Below are 27111 nucleotides of genomic sequence, written 5' to 3' on the forward strand. Positions count from 1 at the left end.
CCAACATATATCGCTTAGTATGTATGTAGCTACTGGCATATAGCACATGCCAAGGTGCTAATCAGCATGCACACACACATCGATTTCCACATAGGTGCACGTACATGCGATGGATTCAGATTTGGATTTGGAATAGGAATAGGAATCGGAATGGGCATGGGCATGGGCACTTGGATTTAGGGTGACTTTCTAAATGCCCCGTGGCAGCTGCAGCTGTTTCTTCCCCACTTCCCGGTTCCGATTTCCTAGAATCCAATATATGTATGCTATGCAAACTGGAGCGACGACTCCGTCGGCCGGACTGGAATGTCTTGTGTAACTAAATTTAAACGCCTTATTGGCCCAAGATGTGCCACTTTACATGGCGATTTAGTGGGCAGTTATTGTGTTATGCCTCATTAGGATGGAAGATCAAAGCCGAAAGATATCCGAAAACAAGTATTTGTTGGCCTGTTTATGTCTACTTAAATGTTGGAGTCTACAAGTCTGGATTTTTCTGCTTATCTATAAAGCTCCAAAGCTGTTGGTCTTTCATAATTTGCATAAACTTTGTAATCATTACCCTAATGTATCATCCCAAATCGTATTGAATTGTATTACATGTTGGCTGTTAAAAGTTTTAGACCTTATCAACGTATATATTTGAAAATAAACGGGCATTCGGTGTGCAAATTAATCGCTAATCACAGGCATTATTAATTAAAGGGTAAACATCAAAATCTCTGTTCAGTTTGGCTTGGCCCAACGGAATGTTGCTGCTCCGCAATAAAATGCTTATAAATAGAATCGATCCAAGTGTTGTAAATGGCCAAGATACAAAAATAGTTGGCCAGGAGAAACTTCTACCAAGCTTAGCTTCCTTGGCCCGAAGTAAACTGTGCTGATATTGTTTAAAATGCGGCACGTAGCCGAAGGAGAGTGGCCAAGAGAAAGAGAAGCAGCCGAAAGCACACTCGTGGGTACACTCGCAGAAACCAGAACTGGAATCAAAATGAATTAATCGGATTTTAGGACCAATATCAATATCATGCCAAAAAGAATTCATTTAATTACAAAAGACTAAAACTGCAAGTTTAGCATTTTACAGCTTAAAAGTACATTTAGCTAACTTTACATTTCTGTGAGTGTACCCAAACAGATACAGATACAGTGCATGCTCAGATACAGATACAGACGGTTTGCAGACGCTAGACGGCGGTAAATGTGTCTCCGTTTCTTGAAATGAAAACATTTCACAATCCCGGATACGCATTGGAATGTCGGTGGCACTAACCGGGAAAGTTGGCGGGCGAGGAGAGTGGCTGGGGTTTTGGCCATAAAGCCTCGCTCTGCACTCCACACAGATACGCATACAGATACACATGTAGCTGCAGCCACGAGCACAGACACAGCCAGAGATACAGATACAGATACCGATACAGATACAGATACAGATACAGATACCGATACATAGACATCTGTGAGCCAAGAGAAATGAGCCGCAATTGCTGCAATAGAAAAACACAAAAAGAGAAAAATCACCGGAGGCTCTGCTAATGCACTTTCCATTGTACTCTTGGCCAGGTGATGTGGGTTTGGCTTGGATTTGGGTTGGGTTTTGGGCTGGCCTTCACTTGGCCACGTTTCCATTTGGTTCGTTTTCCGCCTCGAATTTCCCACGGAGATTATATCACAGGGCGGCAAAGGAAACGCGGTTAACAGATCCTGATTTGTATTGTTCCGGAAACTTGCAGGAAATTGCCTCAAGGGAGAGTTGCTTAATCGCAATGGTATATTTACGCGAATGGTGTTATTACAGGGCTGTTATTGCTATCACCCTGCATTGGCAATTAGAGTAACGAGTCCCGAATACCATAATTAGAAAACCCAACTGAATAAGAGCAATTAAAAAGGGTGTAAGACGCAAACAAACATTGTTAATGATCAAGGAACCCCTGTGAAAATCCTGTAAGCGCCGGGGAATAAATTTCGGATGGAGGGCGCTACTTGAAGTTTGTGCTCGCATCGTGCTCGATCACGTTTGCAGATGTATCTCATCTTTGAGATACATTTGGCTGCTTCCCGATCCTGCAGCAACCACCGCAGCCCAGCCCTCCTGGCTCATATTTTTCCCATTTTCGCAACAATAAACATGCCTCGAGGGCAGGCAGCTAGACAGACAACTAATTAAATTTTCTATGGTATGAATGCGCTTTTGTCGCATTAACCCCGTTCCCAAAAAACCGAACCGAACCGCACCGAACCGAACCGATCCTCGGGCAGAAGCAGTCTTATTAAGTTGCCATTACGTTGGCGATCCAAGATCCAGGTAGGAAGTAGGGCGATCTATTCATATTCATAAGCCCATTGCCACCGCCATCAATAGCTCGTAAAAGTGTGTGAAACCGGAGGGTGCCCAAAGCACCCCGATCCCCGAATCCGTTCAGGGTGGTTGCCCCTGTTTCTTCACTATACTCTTCAGTGCCCGCCAGAGCCAGCGGCACACGTGTTCATCATTTGTTGCCTGTTGCTAGGCCGAGATACCCTAAATACCCACCCCACGGCCGTGGAAGCCCCTGCCCCCCCCTCTCCCCTCCCCACCCCTCCAAGTCGTAACCCCTCTAAGCCTTTGTGGTAGTTTTGCCAAAAAAAAGCAACGAAATGAGATCACTGACAACTGGAAAGTCGAGAACTTGCGTAAAACTCAGCCCAGTCGTGTCGTAGTGGTTGTTGTGGGCATTGTTGCTCCGTTAATCGTTGTTCTTGTTGCTGCTGCTATTGTTGTTGTTAGTATTGCTATTGTTATTGTTATTGTTGAAGTCGTTGTCGTTGCCGTTGCCGTTGTCGTTGTTGCTTCCCAGTGTCTCCTGTTGGTGAGAAACTTTTGGCGAAACGCCGCACATGCGCGTGTACTCCACTTACTGAAACGACCGAGAATCGCACTCGTACGCAAATTCAAGCCAAGAATCGCTCGTGAATAATAGATTGTACTTTAGCAATAAAACATGAGTGTTACAAGTACACTACATAAATAGAGATATATTTCAACAACACAACATTAGGCCTGGGTATGTATGTAGGTGGTTCCTTTGCTCCATGTTCTAGTATGGCTTTAATCTTACAGAGGATTACCATATCCTTCTGGTCATAAGCTTAACTCTCACAGTCAAGTGAGGCAAAAAAGTGAAGAAGAGTGGTCACATTTCTTCCAGTGCTCTGCATTCCCAAAGCATTCAAGTGTGATCAATTTACGTATGTATTATGTTTTGGCTAATTGTATGTTCATGTGCGTTTTGAATATAATTTTCCATATCTTCAATTTAGGAATTGAAAAACTTTGAGGCGGGCCATGCGGGTTCTGCCAGGCGAAAAAACGAAAACGCCACGAAATATGTATAAATTGCTTAATTTGTGATAAGCATAATTTATGGTGGCCTAGGCGATCCCAGTTCCAAGTCGCTCTCCGTCGGATCAGGGCCATGTGAAAAGTGTTGCACTTTCACTATCCCCAGTCCCATTTCATTTTCCCAGTCCCGACCCGATCCGATCCGAACCGAACCGAGATCAAATTGAAGTGCCACAGTCCGGGTTTTTCTGGGGTGGACTCTTCTCGAAGAACGCAGAACATACGAACATACATAGATGATTATCGGGCACAAACAATAATGCGGAAAATTGGTTTTATTAAGATGGATAACCAAATTTACAATAAGTGTGTGCAAGGAAATGCCGCTCGTTGAGCGAACTTTATGGAGTGGAAAGTAATAAAAATAATATATCATTATGAGTTGAGCTTTTAAAGGCAAATCAAGCCGAGACTTGGCCATGGTCTGACCTAGCCTATCGCTCAAATTCGAAAATATTAGCTGAGTATATAAATGTTTTGCATGCCATTTGTACTTATTCTGCTTCACTTATATCCGCTAGGGCTCGAGCTACTTGGCTCCCTTTGGATCGTTCAAAAGTCCGCAATCTTCCGATCGCTCGCCCAAGAAGACGAACATAGAGTACATAGCTTACGGGCCAGACCCCCCAAAAAAACCTTAACCCCACCAGCAATCCGACTCTCGGACCGAACTGATAATGCGGATCGGATTGGGAGCTCGATGCTATATAGACCAGACGCCAGCACATTATGATCAAATACATACATATGTATGCATATAGCTTTTGGATCGACCACTTCCACTTGGAGACTGGTCCGCTCTGTCTTTCTCTTTCCAATTCTGTTTCAGTTTCTGTTTCTGTGGCTGTGACTGTGACTGTGCAAATTATTGTCGCTCACATAAAAAATATTGCAGGCCAGCGCCATTCAGAGGCGAGCAATGACGGAAGTTCAACTAACTCATTTCCGGTTGTGTCGGCCGGATCCTCAATTGTCAGTGTGTGTGTGTGTGTGTGTGTGTGCCCGAGAATCTGAAAATATGTAGATGTACGCCTGTATGTACATAAGTACTTATGTATGTACATGCGGTGTGCGGTAAGCATGGTCTTGTGGTAAATATGTATGTACATACATACATATGTATGCCTTATCGAGTGAGCTTTCCCGCGTTCGAGAATCGATTCGCTTTAAGATGATTATGTAGATTATTGTGCCCAAACAGTATTTTAGGGTCTGTTCTAATTTTGGGACACTTATGAAAGAATTTCTTAGGCGTACACGGAAATTGAATTCAGTGAAGCGATTTATTGACTTAGATTAGAGCTAGTCAAATACCAATTATCGGCAATCCAAAGACCGTAAGATAAAGCCAATCAGAGTGCTGGTCAAATGCCAATCTAGGTTAAAGCTCCAAAGCTTTCGATCCATTCATGCATTCCATTCATTCAGAACCGACAGAACAGACAGCAGCGCATTCCATTGAAAGCCTCGTCGCTGCGCAAATACATTCTCAATTAAGTTGTAAACATTCGTTGCGTATTGAGCACATGCACTTCCGCTTATCATTAAAGATTTGAACGGAATTTGGGTCACCAAAAAGCTGACCGAACTGTGATTCCAGTTTAGTACTTAAGCTTTTTGTTATCAAACGTGGAGTTCTCGAGCTATAAATGTGTAACATTTCATTTTGAATATTTTGCGTTAATCAGTCAAGTAAAATTTCAATTTATCTACATGTAAATTTACAGAAGGTGGCAGTGATGCCAGACGAGTTAAAATAATTAAGTCGGGCAGAGAATGCGTTACAAAATTACAGAGCATTAGGATTTTGACTTTATTTTGTTGATACTAAAGCTATTCACTGGAGTTTTCCACCTTAATTGCGATTCGTGATTGAATCCGCCTTACAAATTAAAGGTTACGTTTGTTGTCGATCACGTAACACCCTTATTCCCGCCTTCAGAATGTTTTACCATTTAAGCACCGATATGAGCGCAATTTGGGTTTTAAAATGTGCATATCGATAGGCAGCCAAGAAAGTTATGGAGATAAGACCCGCCGGCCAGACAGCTTTAAAGTCGGCGGATGTGGCAGCGCCGAACGAGCCACATCGCGTGGCAACGCCACGACTTTGTTTACTTTTATTCGGAGAGCGCAGTAAAGAGCACCTGGAAATTGCATAAATGGGCATGGAATCGGGAGTCAACGGTCAGCGGCGATAAGGATGCACTTCGAGGTGACCTCGGCAGTCCGGCGACCAAGTCAGGCTGCACTTAGCAGTTGAATCACAGGGCCAGGAGAGCTCGCAGCGCACCAACCAACGAGACTGATAAGAAGTGCGCGTTCGGAGAACGGAGAACAAGTTAAATAGGCTCCGTGGAGAGGCACCAGTTCAGTTGGCCAGCGACCGCAGATCAAAACAGACGTACGACAACACAGATGAATGAGGAAGAGTGCAAGAAACGGGTTAGCAAGCGATAGCACTCAACGGTCAGCGATCTTTGGCATCTTCATCTACCACACCATCATCTGCAATCTCGTCGGAGATCAGAGGCGTTTTTAGGCATCGGAATCCGAATCGGAATCGTTTCAAGGGCACGTCTCTAGACGCAAGAGCCAGTCTGAATCATTGAACGGGGCTTCTCTACTATAATCACCTGCAAACAGGTGAGTTACCCGTTTTTTGCCAAGCAGACGGCTGTTTCGCACGCCCGCCAAACGATTTTGGTGACGTCAATGAGAACTCGCAACTCGCAACTCGTGTGGCCTAATTTCGTGTGTTTTTCCCTTTCGCCACTTAGGATGGCTCCACCCACGGTTCTGGTCACCGGAGGAGCCGGCTACATTGGCTCCCACACGGTTCTGGAGATGCTCAACGCGGGCTACAACGTCATCTGCGTGGACAACCTGTGCAACGCCTACAGCAGCGGGGCCAAGCTGCCGGAGGCCCTCAGCCGGGTGCAGGAAATCACCGGCAAGAAGGTCAACTTCTATCGAGTGGACATCACGGACAGGGAGCAAGTGCGCTCCGTCTTCCAGGAGGTGAGCACATATGTACTCGTACATCATAGCTGGCACGTCAGCAGTTCGGAGGTTCTGGGGTAGATGTGCCAACTGGATACCATTCAATCAAGCTTATCTGGCATGCGCGCTATCAGCTTTTTTCTCGTTCGCGCTTGTTTTGTTGTGTGCTCAAGTGGTGGGGCACTTCCGACGAACCGCCTCGCCGATCGACCCTGAATGGAAGACCCACTTGGCGAGGTCGCACTCGAGTTGGTGCGCTGGCATCCACATCCACAGCAGCTCCCGGGCACGTACACTGCACTCTAGATGGTGGGGGAGTCAGATTACAGTGCTTACTTCCACTGATAACCAAGAGAATTGGCCAATTCAAGCAGGTTTTCATGAATTCTTTAGATGTTCGATGAATGGGAGTTTGCGTTAGCCGTCGTCGTTTATATAAACGAAGTGTTTATTTAAAACTGATTTAAAATGCACGTTGTTGCCCAAACAGCCATGAAATATCTTAGTTTCTTAACCCAGTATGATGTTTTTCATATTTTTATTCAACTCCAAATGCTCATAGCTCTGCGCTTACGCCTACTGATTACTGAATAGGATGAGCAATGTTTTTTGTGGAATTTTTCCTAATCAGCACTATCACAGCTATTTATAAATCGCTTAATGGTTATTCAATCACCTTGAAATAAAAGTTATACTATCATTCAATTAAAATGAAATTATACGCGTATATAAGTGATTTCCTTGTGCTTACTGTGGATTTTCCAAACTAATAAGAATATTAACATTGCTTTCAGCACAAAATCGACATGGTGGCCCACTTTGCCGCCCTGAAGGCCGTGGGCGAGTCCTGCCGCATCCCTCTGCAGTACTACCACAACAACATGACCGGCACCAATGTCCTGCTGGAGGCGATGGCCGACAACAATGTGTTCAAGTTCGTGTACAGCTCCAGCGCCACTGTCTACGGCGAACCAAAGTTCCTGCCCGTGACCGAGGAGCATCCCACGGGCAACTGCACATCGCCCTACGGCAAGACCAAATACTTCACCGAGGAGATTCTCAAGGATCTCTGCAAGTCAGACAAGGTAGGATGTCATTGCACGATGACCATATGTTCCGTACTAAAGATATCCCTCTTTCAGCGTTGGGCCGTGGTTTCGCTGCGCTACTTTAACCCGGTGGGTGCCCACATCAGTGGGCGGATTGGCGAGGATCCGAACGGCGAGCCCAACAACCTGATGCCCTACATCGCACAGGTGGCCGTGGGCCGACGTCCCAGCCTGAGCGTCTACGGCAGCGACTTTCCCACGCACGACGGCACCGGGGTGCGCGATTACATCCACATCGTGGACCTGGCCGAGGGACACGTGAAGGCGCTGGACAAGCTGCGCAACATCGCGGAGACGGGCTTCTTTGCCTACAATCTGGGCACCGGCGTGGGCTACTCGGTGCTGGACATGGTGAAAGCGTTTGAGAAGGCCTCCGGCAAGAAGGTGAACTACACGCTGGTGGACCGACGGTCCGGAGATGTAGCCACTTGCTATGCGGACGCCACGTTGGCGGATCAGAAGCTGGGCTGGAGGGCTGAGCGTGGCATCGACAAGATGTGCGAGGACACGTGGCGCTGGCAGAGCCAAAACCCCAACGGGTATGCCAACAAGTAGAGCTGTCTTGCGTAGATTCTGCCGCTCCGCAAGTTCCCGAGTTACTACCACTGATAAGGGCTCAGGTAGCAATTTCTATTTGCCTCTAGTTGTGTATATTTCTTTCCAAATTTCGTGTAGTATTCGCCCATTTCGATGTGCGCAAGTGTGCGTATGTAATCCAAAGTACTTTGTAATTAAAAAGGCTTTTCGCTGTTGTCATGTAATTTGCTGCTCATTTACGCGTTCGGTGACCGCTGGCATCATTGACGCGTGCCAATCGGCGTAATGGCGTAATTAAGGTCATAGACAAGGTGCCACTGGTGGGTTTCACTGGGCACTTGGCTAAAAATATTTGCCTGAGTAAACACACAATTGCACAATGGGTCAGATCTCAATCAGCTGGATCCAGTATATGTACATATATATCCCATAAAGTGCACTACAGTTCCAAGAAGACATCTATCTCGCACATTTATTTAGCAAACATTTATTCAAATGCAATATAACATTAAAAACTCAATTTAAAACTTAAGTGATGCGCTTTCCTCGCACATATCTGCACAGTTAAAGTCATTTATCACAAGTATGTACTATGAATGTATGTTCGTTTCAACAACTCTGCGTTCGTCTGCTGCTTCAGTTTGGTTTTGGAATGGTCTGCACGTATAAAAGTACAAAATTGTTTATACTCGAGTCTGTTGTTTCTGGTATTGTTTGTTTATATCGGTATTTGGCAATCTGTTTTATGCTTAGGAGCTTGGCGATTCGTTCAACAAGTGATGGGATAGGCAAAGAAATCGAATTCAACAAGAAGCATTACTAGGTGCTACATTTACGTCTGGCTACATGTGTGCGCGATATGCATGCGTAATGAATATATGTATAATATGGTATATCTAAGTATTCGCATAGGTTGCAGGAGGCAAAGAGATCCTTGGCCCAGAGAGGCGGTGGAGGGGATAGTTTAAATGCCGCTTAAATACTGCTTTAGTCTGTGGAGACCCTGCTCCGGGAACCACTTATGTGGAGGTCACGCCCTTGCGGGCCACCAGCATGTTGAGTATCGGGTTTTTCCGGATGTAGCTCACGGCCTTTTTGTGGGTGACCATGGTGAAGTCGTAGCCGTTGCACTGCAGGATCTTGTCGTGGATCCGCAGGCCTGCTCGGGCGGCGGGACTGCCCTCGTGCACCTCGGTCACATAGATGCCCTGTTTTCGAATGGGAAAAATGTGGTAACATTGTGAACTGTTCTGAATTAACCGAGCTAAAACCAAATTCATCAGCATTAAAGGAGAGCATCAGATGCATTTCAAGTTCGAAGCTCTTTTTTATGCCTAGAATTAGGTTCTAAGGTGGTAGCATCCCAGGTTCCTCACATAATCCGTGTATCCTTGAGGGCTCTTCTTGTAGTCCTGGTCGATTCCACCGCCGATCTTAAAGCCGCACTTGAGGATCTCGCGTCCCTCCTGGTCGTAGTCCTTCTCCTTGTGCAGCGTGATGGGAATCTGCGAATTGTGAGTCACGTTTCATCTATTCCTCGAATTTGAAAGTGGCTAGTGTCTTTTTGCTCCAGCGACCCAATTTCACCTATACACACACACACACACAGGCGACTGTGCGTGTGAGCCAGGTTTAGTTCAGTCGCCACTTACGCTCAAGCACTCCATCGCCGTGCCGGCCTGGTGCTGGAATGCCATTTTCGCCATGTCTGCCGATGTTTTGACTAACTTTAATTTGCTAGATTAGCTAATTTTCCGCTGCTAAATTCGTCTTTAAATTGTCGCCCACAACAAACTCTGCTTCTTCCTCGCAGTTATTTATCATTTATCGATGGCCAACAATCGATAGGACGCAGCAGTTATGCGATTACCGCTTATTTTTAAATTTATAAACAATCATTCCATCATATCCCCTATAGAATTGCTTTTTGGCAATGGTTCTTAGTTTTATTTATACGTTATTACATGTCTAGAATCTCTAAGCCTATGAGCGCCGCATGGCCAGCATGGTGTTGATCTCCCAGATGATGATGCGCGTCCGATCGATGATCTCGCGCAGCTGCCTGTTCTTCAGCTTGACGGTTTCGATGAGCTCGTGGTTCTCCTGCAGCACTTTTCGGTACTCATCGCACTGCGAGGGCTCGATTCTCGGTTCCGGCTCATCGCGGTAGGGGATCAGGCTCTCGGCGCTCATGTAATCCATTCCGGCGTCGTTGCACTTCTCGTAGATGATGCGCACCCGCTTGAAGAGCAGCCGGATGGTGCGGAAGTACTCCTGCACCTTCTTCTCGCTGTTGTTGTCCCTGTGCGAGGTGGGCTGGATGTTCTTGAGGGAGGCGAAGACCTCCTGGAAGCGTGAGGCGATGTCCTGCACGGTCTCCTGGCCGAGACGGGACAGCTGAACAATGTTAATCTCCTTGTGAGGATTTTGCTGCGAGATGGCCAGCATGTTGTTGTTGCCCCCGGCTCCGCCAGGTGGAATGCCTGCACCCGGATTGAGTTGCTGCTGCTGTTGGGGCATGTTCTGCTGTGGCATGTTTTGTTGGGGCTGCTGCTGTTGCTGCTGCTGCTGGGGAACCACGCCGCCTCCGCCCATTCCCAAGCCGCCGGCCATTCCCACTCCCACACCCGCTCCCACTCCGACGCCCACTCCTTGTTGGGGCACCATCATTTGCTGCTGCATCATCTGCTGCTGTTGCTGCTGCTGCATCTGGTGCTGCGGAGACATGCCGGGCATCAGGCCGCCGGGACCTCCAGGTCCCTGGGGATTCATCTGCATGCCGCCCGGTCCGCCCATCATGCCCATTTGTTGTTGTTGCTGCTGATGTTGCGGCGACATGTGCATTTGCTGCATATTGCCGTGCTGCATGCCGAATCCGCCCATGGGCATCATGTTGGGGCCACCGCCTCCGCCGCCGCCGCCCGACGGTCCTTGATTACCCTGGTTCTGGCCGTATTTCCACATTTTGCAAATTTCGTATAGAATAAACAAAACTTCACGCAGAACGATAAGTTCAGGCAAATGACACTGCTGTCGATAACATAAAACAAAACGTAAGTGCTGGACAATGCCAAAACAGTATGCTCGCCAACAGCTGAGCAGAAAAACAAGGGCGTAGTCGGGTGAGTATTTGTCGCGCTAAGTACCTTTTACTTGATTAAATCGGAGTATTTCACTCATTTTTTAATACGGCGATTACTTAAATTAAAATTCCTAGCCATATCAAAATAGTAAGAACCCCTGAAAAATGCGGAAGGAACGCGGCCATGCGAAAAGAGAGTTGCCAGATGGGCGCAAAAATATTACGCGTCAGAGTGTCAGCTGAGCGGCATTGGTGAAATTCAATTTTAGCTTTTTATGCATTTAAGCGTTTAAAAATGGCCCGGGACGAGGATAATGGTTTTAGTGAATGGGTAAGCTGTAAGTAAACTGTAAAACAGTGTGTATCAACCAGACCCGCTCTTTTCAGGGCGGCTACTTCGAAGCCAAGAAATCGAAACTGGAGGAGCAGTTCGCCGCCGCCAGCGATCCTTTTCGCAAGTCAGACTTGTTTGAAGGCATTTCAATATTTGTGAACGGGCGGACCGACCCTTCGGCGGATGAACTGAAGCGGATCATGATGGTGCACGGCGGGACCTTTCACCACTACGAAAGGAGCCACACGACGTATATAATAGCCTCCGTTCTGCCCGATGTCAAGGTCAGGAACATGAATCTCAGCAAGTACATCAGCGCCAAGTGGGTGGTGGATTGCCTGGCAAAAAAGAAGATGGTGGACTACAAACCCTATCTGCTGTACACCAACCAGAAAACGTCGCAGCCCAAGCTCATCTTTGGGAAACCCAAGGACAGCAGTGCAAATGAGAGCAAATTGGATGTGGATGTAGGGGCCCCGAAAGATAAAACGCCAATGGAGGTGGACTCTTCAAAGGATGAAATGCAAATGGAGCTCGGCGGCATTCTCGAGGAGTTGCAGCAGGCTGTGGCCACTTCGCCAGAAAAGGAGGCCAGTGTATCAGAGAGCAAGATCACTAACTTATCCACCACCTCCAGCAACTCGACCGTCGCTCGCACAGCCGCAGATCCGAACTTCCTAAGTGAATTCTACAAGAACTCACGGCTGCATCATATCGCCACTCTGGGCGCAGGCTTCAAGCAGTATGTCTGCCAGTTGCGTCTGGATCATGGCTCCCAGGGCTTTCCCAAGAGGGACACATTGAAGTCCCTCGCAAGATCGCTGCGAAATGGATCGGAGCGCTATGTGATGCACATCGACATGGACTGCTTCTTTGTGTCCGTGGGCCTAAGAACCCGTCCTGAGCTTCGTGGGCTGCCGATTGCGGTGACCCACTCGAAGGGAGGTAACGCAGCCACCGATGTACCAGTGCATCCGCAGGCGGACAGAAAGGCAGAGCTGGAACTCTTTGCCCAGCGCTTTGAGCAGCATGCCCACGATGGGGAAAAGGCGGAGAAGGTGCGCTCGGGCTTTGACAAGAAAATGTCGCTCTCGGAGATCGCCTCCTGCAGCTACGAGGCTCGCGAGAAGGGCATCCGCAATGGCATGTTTGTGGGTCAGGCCCTGAAGCTTTGTCCGGAGCTTAAGACGATTCCCTATGACTTTGAAGGCTACAAGGAGGTGGCTACCACTCTGTACGACACAGTGGCCCAGTACACCCTAAACATCGAGGCCGTGAGTTGCGACGAGATGTTTGTGGAGCTAACCGATCTGGTCTGCGAACTCGATGTTGATGTGATGGCTTTTGTGAGTCATCTCAGGCAGGAGGTGCGCGCCAAAACGGGATGTTCGTGCTCAGCAGGGGTGGCAGGCAACAAGTGAGTAGCAAATTACCTATTTAAGATTATATTATATACTTGATTTATTATAGGTTGCTGGCACGTATGGCCACCAAGGAGGCCAAGCCGAACGGCCAGTTCTTGTTGGATTCGAAAAAGGATATTTTGGCCTATATGGCGCCGATGCCTTTGGAATTACTGCCAGGAGTGGGCAGCAGCATGAGCCACAAGCTCAAGCTGGCGGGACTGAATAATTGCGGAGATGTGCAGAACTCCACGCTGGAGAAGCTGGAAACGGTGCTGGGCAAGAAGCTTGGTCAGAATTTGTTCCAGAACTGCAAGGGAATTGATGATCGTCCTTTGGCTTATGAGCAGGTTAGCGTTCATATTTTATTGCGTTCCACATATGTGTTTCTAATATCTAACTTTTCTTCTAGACCCGCAAAACAGTTTCGGCCGAAATGAACTTCGGCATCCGCTTTACCAAATCGGCCAAGTGCGAACAATTTCTGCGCCAGCTCAGCGAAGAGGTTACAAAGCGTCTGGTTGAGATCAAGCGCAAGGCTAGATCGATTAACCTGAAGGTAATGGTGCGCGCCGCCGAAGCGCCAGTCGAAACCTCCAAGTACATGGGCCACGGCGTTTGCGATATCATCAACAAGTCCTCACTGATCAAACATGCCACGGATGATGTAAACGTAATTACCTCGGTGGTCCTTAACCTGATGAAAGATGCCGATCTACCGCCCCACGAGTTGCGAGGTATTGGCATACACCTCACTAAGCTGGAGGATGCCAGCGAGATTCGCAAGGAGAACATCATTAAGCAGATGTTCGGCAAGATGTCCGAGATGAAGAAGGGTATTTAATCCGGCCAATTTTTAGTACCTATTGTATTATTGTTATTATATCCCTTAGATAAACCTGTACCCCAAGGAGCAGTTGGCGAAAAGTCCACAAGCGATGATAAAGGTATTCAAACAGAATAATAGTTCATTTTCTAGCATGTTTATGACCTCTATATCTATCTGCAGCCAACAAACCAGCAGTGGTTGAAGCTAAACCTAAGCCCCGAGAGGCCAGGAATGTGATGAGTATGCTCACGGCAGCAGCGGTGACCAGGAAACGTGACCAGCTGAACGAAGACAGGGGTCAAAAAGAACATGGTCCGAAGCCGAGAACTCGGGTAGTACCCCTTGAACCACAGCTTGATGAGGAGGTTTTGGCTCAGCTGCCGGAGGATATACGCCTCGAGGTGATCGCCCACAGAGAGGAATATCTGTCCATAGCCGAGTTCGATGGAAAGGTTAGGAAATCGGCTCCTCCACGTTACCCGACCCTCCACTCACCGCCTTTATCGAAACCCAACCGCTCCCCCAAAAATGTGAGCCCGCTAAATGCCAGCGATCTTAAACCATCTACTTCCCGGGCGGCTGTGGCTAGAATGCAAAAGCGTACGGACCGCAAGGAACAAGAGCAGGGCATCCGATCGGATCAGATTGTGGCAGACTACATTGAGGATCTGCCCAATTTCGTGCATCCCAATATTCTGAGGATCATCTCAAAACCCAACAAGGAGGTGCCGGAGCTGCCCGAACTGCTCATGGGGGCCAACTACAAGGACTTGCTGAACGAATGGGTCAGTCGCGAGGAGGTGCCCAAGCCGACGGACGTGGACCTTATTCACAAGCAGGTCTCTAATATGATTAGGTGCGACCAACTGAACCACATGTACGATGTGATGAAGTATTTGTGCCGGTAAGGAGTTGCTTCTAAGCCGTTTTAGTTTCTGCACAAACTTAGCAACCTTTGTTTTGCAGCATCATCAATGCGAAACGCAGCAGCTCTTGCTGCTGGCATCTGGCCTACAAGCACATTGAGGAGAATATCCAGAACCAAATGTTCAAGATTGAGGGCTACAACCTGCTCTTCACTGAGAACATTCGCTGCATGAAGTGCACTTAGTGTCCTGGACATTTTGGACACATTTTGGAAATATTTTGTGTGCCCCATTAATAATTGAACTTATTCCATTTTTATTGCCATTAATTCGAGCCAAAAAGAACACATTCTGATAGAGGATTCAATCCGGAATACATAACTGACTTGTTGATCTCTGGTTATTATTTTTAATAAATGTTACAAGAAAATGAATATGTTTGTCCATCCGGAGCACATCAAATGCTTCTCCACTTCCTACTACATGCTATATATAGATCTAAAGCTCGACTGCCTCCTATTCATCTGCAACTCCAGGCACAGGTAGCAATTAATGTTGCAAGTGTGGCAAATAAAGTGGGGCTGTGGCCGCCGTTGATAACTTCATACGCAAAGGGCAGAGCCCCGACTTAGCCACCGCCGGGTGGCTCCTTCCCACCGAGGCCCGGCCACTCAAGACAAATAGGCCAGGCGGGCACAACACCTGGCGGAACTGGCAAGTCATAATTTGCACTTTAATGAAAGCGGCATCGACTCGAACAGGTTAGTGTTGAACAGTTCTCTAAAGTCACTGCAGTTAATCGCTGCGACGGCTGTAATATGTAATTGATTCGCATGCTGCATGCCTACACTCAGAGAAAAGCGCATTAGGTTTCTTAAAACAATGCATTTTATGTGGAATTATTTTTAGAGCTAGAGCAGTATAATCGCATTGCCAAAGTTATTTTAAAGCATTTATGAAAGTGTGGCCTACATTTATTTTTGAAATCTTAGTGTTATGTTTGAGTTTACTTTATGTGTCCTCGGTTCTTTCTAAACAGCCACGATCACCTGTCCCAATCCGAGCCCATCCCATCCGCAGCCGCATGACAGCCATAACAATTACAGTGCTCCTGCCAGGAAGTCAGAGGCGGGAAAACCTAGGAACAGTACCTATTTTAAGAATCTATATGGGTAGAGTTGATCAATAAGCCGTGTAGACTTAGTAGAGTAAACAGAAAGTAATAAATGCATTTTATCAAATATTATTAAACTTTATTAGAAGATCATGTAGTGTTTTGCATTAGGCCCACTTTATATTATTTCCAAAGTACTTTAGCTAAGTGATTTTTTATTCAGCGTGTACACTGTACTAACCCGTATCCCACCTGGCTAAGAAATTCTCACAATGTCCATCACTGAAGGCCACCCCACTTTGGCTGGCAGCTGGAGCTCGAGATGGAGCAGATGTTGCCCGGTAATTAAAAATAGTCAAGCTGCATTTCTGGCTCCGCATCCGGTGGCCATGTGGCTGGTGTCTCTGTGGGTTGGCTTCGGTTTGGATGCGATGTGATGGGATGGGATGAGATGGGACGAAATGGGCTGCACCCGGCACTCGGGATTTACATGAGCTACGCTTTGTCCGATTTAATTATGTGCGCAAAAGGCGTCGTTGTTTCATAAATTTTATGCATCCTGTCGTCGCGGAACTCGGTAGCAGCAACATGCAGCAGCCGCTGCAACTTGCCACATGATGTGGTCGAGTTATCTCAAGTTGGCCCGGACCAGATGCAAATGTTGTCATGCCTTGATAGACTTGTTGGCTGCCGACGCGATTTGTCAACGACTCCACGGCGGCTGGTTTGAATTGGTTTGGAGTGGTGAGGTGCCCAGATTCTTGGGAGTGCTGAGTTGTCTTTACATGGACTATTCCCATGTACGTGGTTTTTTATAACACTCCCTATTGCAACCATTTAAAAACAAGAAGATAGAATGCTATAGTCGAGTTCCCCGACTATCAGATACCCGTTACTCAGCTAGTTGAAGTGCAAACGAGATATTTCAACATTTTCTGGAATATCGGTAGAAATTGGGAAAATAACTTAAGAATTTTTTAAAAGGCACAAAGTTCTTTGCAAATCTTCTATATTTACAAGCTATATAAAAAAGTGAAAAAATACAACATTTTTGTGCTGTTGGTGGGCGTTGGAGTAGGAGTGACAAGAAGTTTTTGGCAAATTAATAGAAATTTAAATTCATAAAAATTGTATAATCATAAATGAGATTTTCAGAGAAACATTTAGAGGTGTGCCACTTCAAAATCCGATTAAGATAAGTTGAGTTATGGATTTAGAACTTTCGCCTTAGGACATTTCTTAAATTTTTTGAATTTCTACATCATCACATCAAAAAAATTACAAAAAAATTGTCAAAAAATAAATTTTTAAATTTGAATGCAGATTTTTAGAGAATTTCGCCAGAAACAATTAGACGTATGCCACTTCAAAATCCGATTAGGATACGCCGAGTTATGGAGTTAAGAACTTCAGCCTTGGGGCCCTTTTTAATTATTTTGAATTTGTACAACATCATAACATCAGGAAAATGACAAAAATATTGAAAAAAAATAAATTTCCAAATTTGAATGCAGATTTTTAGAGAATTGCTCCAGAAACATTTAGAGGTATGCCACTTCAAAATCCGATTAATATAAGTCGAGTTATGGACTTAAGAACTTCAGCCTTAGGACATTTCTTAACTTTTTGAAATTTCTACATCATCACATCAAAAAAATTACAAAAAAATTGTCAAAAAATAAATTTTTAAATTTGAATGCAGATTTTTAGAGAATTTCGCCAGAAACATTTAGACGTATGCCACTTCAAAATCCGATTAGGATAAGCCGAGTTATGGAGTTAAGAAATTCAGCCTTAGGACATTTCTTAACTTTTTTGAATTTCTACATCATCACATCAAAAAAATTACAAAAAAATTGTCAAAAAATAAATTTTTAAATTTGAATGCAGATTTTTAGAGAATTTCGCCAGAAACATTTAGAGGTATGCCACTTCAAAATCCGATTAATATAAGCCGAGTTATGGAGTTAAGAAATTCAGCCTTAGGACATTTCTTAACTTTTTTGAATTTCTACATCATCACATCAAAAAAATTACAAAAAAATTGTCAAAAAATAAATTTCTAAATTTGAATGCAGATTTTTAGAGAATTTCTCCAGAAACATTTAGACGTATGCCACTTAAAAATCCGATCAGGATAAGTCGAGTTATGGAGTTTAGAACTTCAGCCTTAGGACATTTCTTAACTTTTTTGAATTTCTACATCATCACATCAAAAAAATTACAAAAAAATTGTCAAAAAATAAATTTTTAAATTTGAATGCAGATTTTTAGAGAATTTCTCCAGAAACATTTAGACGTATGCCACTTAAAAATCCGATCAGGATAAGTCGAGTTATGGAGTTTAGAACTTCAGCCTTAGGACATTTCCTAATATTTTTGAGTTAGATTGGGCGGTAGAGTGTTCGTAGCAAAAAGTAATTTATATGGTCGGAAACGCTTCCTTCTGCCTGTTACATACTTCTCAACGAATCTAGTATACCCTTTTAATCTACGAGCAACGGGTATAAAAATGTAGTGACCGAAAAGCTGAGAAAGTGGGCGGAGTCACCACTTTGTAAAATAAATACGATAGATTTTAGTGAGGTGACTTGGCAGCTACCAAGAAAAACTGTAAGTTTCAGGAGATGGACAAATATCGGTGGAGTGATGGCTGAGTGTGGGCAGTCGGTAGCAACATGAGGGCAAGTCGGAGTCCCAGCGTGCAGCCAGGTTTATTCCCACGCTCGTGAAGTCAGCCAAACAACAGTAGCTGCCTGAGCAGCTGGAAACTGTCAGCATTATCGGACGTGACTATGCGACAAGATCCCTGGCAGAGCTTTATATACATACATATATGCTGCTATATGGTTTGAGCCCTATGTGAGTGTGTATGCTGGGTCTCGCGAGGATTTGGGGCTCAGATGCTGATAGAGCCCGAGGTTGCTGCGGTTTCGGCTGCTACCAAATAAGTAGCGGCAGACGATTCGCATTTAGCCGCCAAAGTTGCAGCTGAGGTTGAGGTTGAGCTTGAGCTTGGCCTCTGTCTATGCAAAATTCTAGCCAATTAACTTGGCCGGCGGCAGAGGAGAGCCGGAGACCCAAGTCCGTTCCTGGTGCTGTGCCTTATGATTAGAATCGTCGACAGCAGGCCGCCAAACGGGCACTGCGGCAACAGCCACATCAGCAACTGCAACAGCAACAGCAACTGCAGCAGTAACTGCAACTGCAACTGCAACAGCAGCAAGCAACCAAAGCTAATGAACCATGTTGCCGCTGATGAACCCAAACTGATTAATGATGCCTGGCCGGGATGGGTTGGGACGGAGTGGGGCAGCAGTTGCCCCTGCAACTGCGGAGTCCGATGAGGTTACACTCTCGAGACCCCTGCCAAATCCCTCAGGCCTGGCTAACAACTTAACTAGTTCAGTGGTGGGCTAAGGGTTACCAATAAAAGCACTGAGAGAAATGTTATTATTATCAAACCATAAATGCCAACCACATTACTCTTTATATATACGGCTTAAAGGGTTTCAAACTCTGTTTCTTTGTTTCGGGGCTGTGGTTGTGGATGAGAGTGCTCCGTATTGCGGTCATCGCTTTTTCTTAACGTGCAGGAGTAGATGTCCAGTTAATTTTCGGCCATCTGAGTAAGGAGCTGACAAAAGCTGGCGAAGGCGAAGGCAAAGGCGATGGCGATGCCCAATGGCCGTGGCCGAAACAAAGGCCGCGCAGGCGCACCTGAGAATGTTGATAGCCCCATGGATCCCAGCCGACGGAGTGGGAGTGGTGGCGAGATGGCTACGAAGGGGTTAAGGGGACAGAAGGAGAGGAACGAGAGGAAGCGGGAGGAGAACCCGCTCGAGTCCAAGTGCAAGTCGTTTTTTATGCCACTCAAGCGGCGACAACAGGGATTGCAACAAGGGTCTCGCAGATCCCAGCTCGAGCTGGGCAGCAAGCAGAGAGTAGAGGAGAGGAGTAAACCCGGCCCAAAGCTCGTTTGTGGCCAAGACGGCCCTTTATCACATGCGCACATCATTTACTTGAAAAGGAGACTGGGACGCAGTGCAGCGCACTTCAGCAATTGCCTTTAAAGTGTTTGCGTCGTGACAAAATCAATGTTGGCCGTCTGTTGCTGCCGTTGCTGCAGCGGTCTTGCTGCGGGGATGTTGATGCTGCTGCTGCTGCTGCTGCCGCTGCAGCTGAAGCTCTGACAGCCTCCTCGCGGACAGTGATTCATGGTTTATTAAGCGCATTATGCCGCAGGACACTTTGAAGTTTCAGCGAGGAAGCGAAGAGGAGCTGCACGTGTTTCGAGGCCCTTAAAAATGCGGCAATTGTTGCCTGGCCGCTGGCAATCGCTTTTGCTCCGGCTTTGGCCATGAACACTTGCCTGGATGTTCTATGTGGCTGCCGTTTTGCCATTTTGCCATTTAGCCATTTAGCCATCTCGCCATCTCGCCGCTTTGCCGCTTTACAGGGCCCCGGCAATTGATTACTTAACGTGTTTTATGCGTACGGCGAGTTATGTGCCGACTGGCGCGTTAATTTGCCTCCTCGTTTGTGGCCTTGGTCCAAACTAAACGTCCAAACAAATTGCCGCTCGGCAGGCGCTGGCCGTAAATCAGCGCAGCAGTCAAAACACATCAGCAGCATCAATGGCCAATGGCCATTGGCCCAGGCCCAGTCCCAATGCAATCGCCAACTCTGGCCACGCATTTCGAGATTGAGCTCCATGGCTCCTTAGTTTCCCAGGCCAAAAAAAGGCTGAGAAATCCCCAACCCATCCAGCTGCAGACACCCACATGAGGCGAGACCAATTTCAAACGGGGCGGTTCGAAAATCACTTCAAACGATAAGGCAGGCGATGGAAAAACATAGAGGTGGTGTCGTGAGCGTGGCTAGAGCCTACACAAAAGGCGATCAATTCGATATAAAGTAATATAAAGTAAAGTTAAGGAAAAGACCCCGAATAAGCTTGAGATTAAAGATGATTAAGCCATAAACGTCAATATCTTGTGCTCATATGGCGCAAGGAAATAGCTCCATTCCAAGCTCATGAGCTAATAGCTCAATTTCGCCCGTGTCACGCGACTTTATTCTGGGTGCGAGTCCACACGGCGTATGCGCAACGCTCGCATGTGCAAATGGAATTAATTATGCGCCGCGTAAACAAATACAAAACGAATGGCAAGGAATGGAATGGAGGGAAATTGAGTGCGAGATGAATTGCCAGTCGGAGATGTTGGCGGGCGATAAGGCATATAAACGCGGCTCTGATTTATGCTCGTGTTGCTGCCTGCTGTTGTTGCCGGCATTACGTATGCCAAAAATATGCAAATTGGCAATTGGAAGTGTGAACACAGCCAGTGGCAACAGCCCCGCAGCAGCAGCAGCAGCAGCAGCAGCAGCAACTCCAGCAGCGGCAACTTCCCCTTGCAATATGCAACACTTACGAGTATATGTGTGCACTTGCCATTAGAATGCCGCCGCCAATCGAAGCGTCAGAAATAAATTACAAAATCGTGTAAAGTGCAAACTGGACTCGGACATGGATGGTGGTTTCTCTATTTCTTGCGCCGCATTTTGTCTTTTGACGTTTCGCCTGGTTCTCTAATCGCCTTTATGGCCACATAAATCTTGGCTCAAAATTGCCGTTGCCCGCCAATGGATTTCCTTTATTTATTTATATGTTTTTCTGCTGATTTTTCGCCTTTTCAATTGAGCTGCAAACTGGTCCACGCTGTGATTTATGCCAGCCCCTCAGCGCGGTAAGATAACATTCTGCGCGCTTTCACGCATTTTTAATTACGCCCCCTCCCCGCCAGCAAATGCAAGTATATCGCATATATGTACATCCGATCTGCGGCGGGCGATAATGACATGTCGTGTGCAGCCGGCTAAATGTAATTGAATCGCCGTACGGCTCCACCTGGTAAATGTGCTAAGCACCTTCAGTTTCGCCGGGCGGCGGCGGGGGTCAATCGCCCAGCTGTTGATGGCAGCTGACAGGTGCATTGGCTCCCCGCAAGAGTTCAGCCCAAGCCACACTGCTCCCTATATGGCCGCATGGCTGTGACATTAATCGCGGCATTACATCAGCTGCCATACTGCGGCGGGCCATGCTAATGACTACACGAATCGCTTAGATATACTTTGAATTCTGGGAACTTCTGGTTGTACCGAGTGCTACAGAGCTTGCCGCACTTCCTGCGGGATCTAACACTCCCGCTGCCGTTGCAATTACGCTTATCCTCCGTCCACCCACAGCGGCTAAATCCCAGAGCGTTCGGCGCAATCACAGCGGCATTTAGTCATACCAAACGCTACATAAACTGACAGTCTATTTGTTTTGTGTCAGGCAGCGGCCGTTGCCATTTGCCGGTCGAGATTGCAACTGCAGCAGCAACAACTGCAGCAGCAGCAACTGTTGCTGCTGACACGCCTGCAATTGCGGCGATATGAATCACACGCCGCGACGGAGACTCGGCATTATCTAGATAAATAATTATTCAACTTAAATCGAAATCGTAATGAATTTTTCGCGGTTCTCCTCCGGTTTCTTTTTATTCCGCGGGAGTGTCAAAGTGACGGCAGTTGCATTGTCAGTGGTTCGTTAGCAATATCGCACAGCGGCAACATGTTGCCGCCGCATGTTGCGCGGCTTAATTGGACAGCGATACAAATCGGACTGATCGCACTACGAGGGTCTAAGACCCATGCCCAATCCCAATCCGAGTCCAAATCGGAGCGGCCACGCCCACCCGAAACACCTGCAACCGTTTACACGACAGCAACAACCCAACAGCAGCAACATGCGCATGCGCAACCGCCGAGATGGCAATTTGTCAAATTTCCGCATCGAAATTGAAGCGGAGGCTAAAGCGCAACTTAAAACTAAGGCCCGAACCCCCGAGCCAAGTGGAAACTGCCCGTCTGAGCTCACTTAACGCCCAGTCGGCGCTGCAATTATCCTTATTAGTTGTGGCATAAAACATCGGTCCCCTTGCCGAAGGGCATACAGTGGATACCCGATGAGCACGACGGCCATCTGTCACTTAAAATAGCACCAGTGCAGTAGAAACCCAGCATATTTACAAATTATTGCGCTTTTAAAGGGAATAGATGCTTGACAAAACTTCTGATTTGTTGGTAATTAGATTTATTTCATTTTCGATCGCGCATCGAGCAAGTTGGCCTGTCGCCGATTTGATATCGCATTTTGGCCGCGCTTTTCGCGGCTTTCGATTTTGGGCTAAGCGGCCTCTTAGCGCTTGTTTGCACTGATAAATGCGAGCAGCAACAGCTTTAGGGCCTCAACCTTAAACATCCCCGACAGCCGCGAGATCGGGCGGGAATACGGCTAATTACACGGCTCGAGTGTTGCGGCTTCCTGGAAGCCAGCAAGCCAGCCACTTGGCCAATTTCACACCAATTCGCCGAGTCACGGCGATCTGCTGACCGTCTTTGGCTGCGCATCAAGTTTATGTTCTTTTCACTTTTATGGGCTGGCAGGGGCCCATCATTAGCCACCAGACTTGGCCGGGACATGGTTCTGGTTCCGTCCGATGCCATCAATTGGCATCGGTCCTCCGCAATTACGGATCGCAGGCTTCTGCTACTCCAATTTCCTGCGACTTCCTCCGGTTTGTAGCCTGCCTTTTGTGAGGCATTTATGGCGCCGCATACGCGGGCAATTAAACAATCGGCAACAACAATGCCTTCGAGTTGGCCAAATTAAGCGCGTTGGCCATAGTTGGTCAGCGGAATCGAAACAAGTTGTATGCGATAAGAACCTGGCCATTGTTGCAGCCGTACATGTTGCTGCTGCTGCTGTTGGCATTGTTGTCGCCGCTTGTTCATTGACTTTGGCCGCGCTCTGTGTGTAATTATGGACATTATTGTTATTGCTCTCGGCTTACAACGAAATCTACATGCTGCCGCGGCGCCAGCAATTCGAACTGGGCTCGATTAGCAATCGGGAAGGCGGTTCCACAAACGGCTACCGAATCTATCCAATTACACCTGGGCAAGGCGATCAAGTGCGCCTTTGTGATCGACACCTGTCCGATGGGATAATGCCCGATTCACTGCCAATTAAACTTGATTAGTAGATGCCTTCTGCAGCGGCCTACCCGGCCATCATCTTGCTCCGGGAAATGCATTAAGCTTTTGTTAAACTCCACAAGCCACTGGGGGTCTGCTCCTTCTGCACTTGGTTGAATATATGCTCCTTTAAAAAGTACATGTATATACTCCACGTTGAGTGCAAGCCGAATACATCTTTTTAGTACTTCATTACTGCTGATTACTTCTGATTTACGCAAATATTTCACTCGCTGCTGTCAGAGCTGCTTAAACCTATTGTGCAGCCGCTGGATGTCGTTGGCTGCGGCTAATTAATTTGCCATTGGTGTCCCATTAGCGTAATTGTGTGTCTCCCCTTTGACATTGCTGCCCGTAGCGCATGGCGCACGGCACATGGCATACCACTGCACTCCAATCCACTTGGACCGACGACAGTCGGACAACCAGTTAGTGTCCAACCTTTAACTGCGTTTTATGTGTCACCGAGTGTCGTGGGTAATTTGCATACTGCCGAGAGATGAGGCCGCGCAGGAATTCGCATCAAAGATTACCGCTCCGCTTTTCCTGGCGCCTTTTCATTGAATTGGGCGTTCCGCGGCGCCCACGTCGCGTCTGCTAATGGCGCCCATCAGTCTGTGGGAACACCTGCAGTTGGCCCACGCAGCTCCCACCTGGCTCCACCGCCCCCTCGTGGCCACGCCCACTCCCCAGAGCAGCACTCCACACCCATCCTGCAGCTATGGCCAGCTCAGCAGAGCACCAGCTCACCAGCTCCCCAAGTTGGAAAAACACGCAACGATCGCACAGACATCTATGCCATAAATGAAACGAACCAGAACATTTTCCGCGGCAACTATTAGAGATGCTTGCAAGTGACTGGAGCTGTGACTAAAGAGGTGACTGACATGAAGCGCTTTAGCTATTGAAATACTATTGTTTTTTTGTTAATCGAAGAATTTCACTGACACACATCTGTATTGAAGATTTGTTGGTTCTCTATTCGTAAGTATCAAGATATTTGTATATGAAAACGATATTACATAGCAAGATGCCCGATTTTGGTGCTAGTTCTAAGACACCCAACATCACAGCGAAGAAAATGCAGCCACACCATCTCCGAAAGCGGAGGAGTGCAGCTGGACCACAACCTGGATGCATGGAGCCCTCGAAGAGGAGGGGAATGGCGGCTCGCTTGCCTTAAAAAGGCGAGTCTGCCGAGGATCACAGATGTCGCCAGTGGGACCTGGAACCGCCAGCCGGGAATGGCGAATCGACTTGGGAATGGGAATGGGAATGGGGATCCAGACTGGCGACCCTTTCGGCGGCAGCTGCGTTCGAGCCTGGGGTTTCAGCCTGGCCCACGCACTTGTCTAGCTGGCTGGCGAACAAAGGCACCCAGTGCAAACTCAATTTGCCGAGAGAGGAGTGGAAAAGCTGGCGGGACGTGGGAGGCCAAGTCACGATTTGGTCAATCACCGGGCGGCGGCTCGGAACCCGATCCCCAGCACACATTTCCAAGAGTTGGTCTTTTAGGGAGTTGCTCGCATAATTCCAACGGCTCTTGAGCGATAAGTGCAAGCCGCGGCTCATGTAAGATGTAAACAGGAAGAAAAACCGATTTCCTCTTGATATTTACCCTTTAAGTAGTGAAGCATTTACAAGATTTGCGACAGAAAAAGCTGCATAACCCTTTCTTTTTGGGAATATAAAGGCAACTGAAGCTGATCTGATATCCTGGCCAATCACTTAGATTTTTTCCTGAGTGCAATGCTGGAGGATACGCGTACTCCATGCTGGGCACACCAGAACAGAGCCTTCTGGCTCATTAAAACATCCACCGATTTTGGGTCGATCGTCTGGGTGCTATCTTATCATAAAAAACGCAGTTGCCTCAACACCTGCAAGCCGCATCAAACACGCATTAGCACTCTGATGGAATTTCGGCTCATTTTTGTGGCTTTTCGGCGGTGCCGCATAAATTTCAATCAGCCTTAATAAACTGTAAATATTTTATCCCTTTTCGCGCGGGGCGCATACAAAATTCTGGACATGAAATTAAAATGAGAAGAGCGAACGGCGAAAATTGAGATGCAATCGATTTTAGCAGAATTTTAAAATATATATTTTTAATCACGGGCAGGCAGAAAGTTCTTGCGATTTTCCATTTATTTTTATGTGCACTGTTCAGTGCTCCGTGGGCCACATAAAACCCACTTTAAGTGACCATAAAAATCATCCAATAATTTTGTTCGAATTTCGCTCTGCGATGAAATTTATGTGCCTGCCAGTCGGACTTCAGAAGTCCTCAAGTCATTGTGATTTCAATTTGAGACCCCGGGGCCTCTTTTCCTGTGGCCAGCGGACGAAGGACCGTCTGAGTGCGTTTGCGTGTTCCTCATCATTTGTTTGCAATGAAAATAACACCAGCATAAACAACCAGTCTCAGACAGACCAATACGATCCTCCATCCCCCATCCCATCCAATCCCTGACTCCCCCCGATACCGATACCGATATCGATGCCACCGTCGTCGGAGGCATTAAAATGCACAAGCCCGCTGCGTTTGCCTCCTCCGATCGGCCATCCGATGACCATGTTCCCTGTCCAGGCCAAGTCCATGTCCTTTATAGGCGCCACACCCTGCTGGGGTCCCATGCCAGGTTCCCAGTTCCCATCCCAATCCCGAATTTCGAGTGGGAGCCAGCCAGCCGCATCTAAGTTATGTCAAAGCCCCCGGAACGACAGATCCTTAATTGAATTTCTTACCTTGCGTGTCCCGCTTTAATTTCTGATTTTGGATTTCTGAATGCTAAACTCGGGGCCACAGAAATACTCATCATTTGTCCGGTTGCCTCTGCCACATGAAGATGTAACTCCGTTGGCAGAAATTGATGAGCTGAAATTGGGGAAATAAATAACATTATTTTGGGTTGGCCCACAGAGAGATGAGTTTTTGGGCAAGGATTATAGTGAGTGATTAGTTGTGGTTGGGTAAAAGCTACAAAAAAAATTAAGATAAATTGGTTTGGCTTGAACAAAAGTATCAAGGAGATGCTTACAAAGGAAGAGAAACTTGAAAAACACGCTATAACCCAGCCAAATTGTGTCGCTAAATTAAAATACGATCTGGGACTCCTAGTAAATCACCTGAAAGTAACTTTTAAAATCAAGTTAAGAGCGTGCCACTTGTAATTCGAGTGGCCTCGATTTTTGGCTACCGTTTCAGAGTGCAGCTTCTGTTCTTTGTGTATTTTGCCATGAATTTACGGCCATGAATCGAGACATTAATGATCCACTTTCAGCTGACACGAATCGGTTGCCAAGTGCGAATTGGAGCTTAGATGGAGGCGTCTCGGATTACGGGCAGGCACATCATCCTCTG

At 47.0% G+C, this 27111-nt stretch overlaps 4 protein-coding genes across 4 annotated transcripts; 2 read left to right on the forward strand and 2 right to left on the reverse strand.

Moving 5' to 3' along the window:
* The first annotated feature begins 5414 nt into the window (after positions 1-5414).
* Positions 5415-8258, forward strand: LOC6545081 (UDP-glucose 4-epimerase). Its single transcript, XM_001971000.3, has 4 exons — positions 5415-6031; positions 6166-6406; positions 7183-7473; positions 7531-8258. Exons 2-4 carry the CDS (start codon positions 6167-6169, stop codon positions 8050-8052), a joined length of 1053 nt encoding a protein of 350 aa, XP_001971036.1. The 5' UTR covers positions 5415-6031; position 6166; the 3' UTR covers positions 8053-8258.
* A 247-nt stretch (positions 8259-8505) lies between these two features.
* On the reverse strand, positions 8506-9881 carry LOC6545082 (uncharacterized protein C45G9.7). Its single transcript, XM_001971001.3, has 3 exons — positions 9687-9881; positions 9411-9539; positions 8506-9242 (listed from the first exon to the last, which is right to left on the reverse strand). The coding sequence occupies exons 1-3, from the start codon at positions 9738-9740 to the stop codon at positions 9054-9056; spliced, it is 372 nt and encodes a 123-aa protein (XP_001971037.1). The 5' UTR covers positions 9741-9881; the 3' UTR covers positions 8506-9053.
* Positions 9882-9946: 65 nt separating this feature from the next.
* On the reverse strand, positions 9947-11116 carry LOC6545083 (mediator of RNA polymerase II transcription subunit 30). The gene has a single exon (XM_001971002.3). It carries the CDS (start codon positions 10996-10998, stop codon positions 10018-10020), a length of 981 nt encoding a protein of 326 aa, XP_001971038.1. The 5' UTR covers positions 10999-11116; the 3' UTR covers positions 9947-10017.
* A 201-nt stretch (positions 11117-11317) lies between these two features.
* LOC6545084 (DNA repair protein REV1) lies at positions 11318-14963 on the forward strand. Its single transcript, XM_001971003.3, has 7 exons — positions 11318-11447; positions 11504-12867; positions 12921-13203; positions 13266-13689; positions 13747-13800; positions 13863-14586; positions 14649-14963. The coding sequence occupies exons 1-7, from the start codon at positions 11412-11414 to the stop codon at positions 14791-14793; spliced, it is 3030 nt and encodes a 1009-aa protein (XP_001971039.1). The 5' UTR covers positions 11318-11411; the 3' UTR covers positions 14794-14963.
* The last annotated feature ends 12148 nt before the right edge of the window (positions 14964-27111 follow it).

This window comes from Drosophila erecta, unplaced genomic scaffold, assembly GCF_003286155.1.
Source record: "Drosophila erecta strain 14021-0224.00,06,07 unplaced genomic scaffold, DereRS2 tig00000021-arrow-pilon, whole genome shotgun sequence".
Classification (NCBI taxonomy): Eukaryota; Metazoa; Arthropoda; class Insecta; order Diptera; family Drosophilidae; genus Drosophila; species Drosophila erecta.

Coding starts and splice junctions, on each gene's coding strand:
- LOC6545081 (XM_001971000.3), top strand. CDS start 6,167: ATGGCTCCACCCACGGTTCTGGTCACCGGAGGAGCCGGCTACATTGGC. Junction 6,407..7,182: donor TGCGCTCCGTCTTCCAGGAG/GTGAGCACATAT, acceptor CATTGCTTTCAG/CACAAAATCGACATGGTGGC. Junction 7,474..7,530: donor ATCTCTGCAAGTCAGACAAG/GTAGGATGTCAT, acceptor TCCCTCTTTCAG/CGTTGGGCCGTGGTTTCGCT.
- LOC6545082 (XM_001971001.3), bottom strand. CDS start 9,740: ATGGCGAAAATGGCATTCCAGCACCAGGCCGGCACGGCGATGGAGTGC. Junction 9,540..9,686: donor CGGCGATGGAGTGCTTGAGC/GTAAGTGGCGAC, acceptor CACAATTCGCAG/ATTCCCATCACGCTGCACAA. Junction 9,243..9,410: donor CTCAAGGATACACGGATTAT/GTGAGGAACCTG, acceptor ATTCGAAAACAG/GGCATCTATGTGACCGAGGT.
- LOC6545083 (XM_001971002.3), bottom strand. CDS start 10,998: ATGTGGAAATACGGCCAGAACCAGGGTAATCAAGGACCGTCGGGCGGC.
- LOC6545084 (XM_001971003.3), top strand. CDS start 11,412: ATGGCCCGGGACGAGGATAATGGTTTTAGTGAATGG. Junction 11,448..11,503: donor ATAATGGTTTTAGTGAATGG/GTAAGCTGTAAG, acceptor CGCTCTTTTCAG/GGCGGCTACTTCGAAGCCAA. Junction 12,868..12,920: donor GCAGGGGTGGCAGGCAACAA/GTGAGTAGCAAA, acceptor GATTTATTATAG/GTTGCTGGCACGTATGGCCA.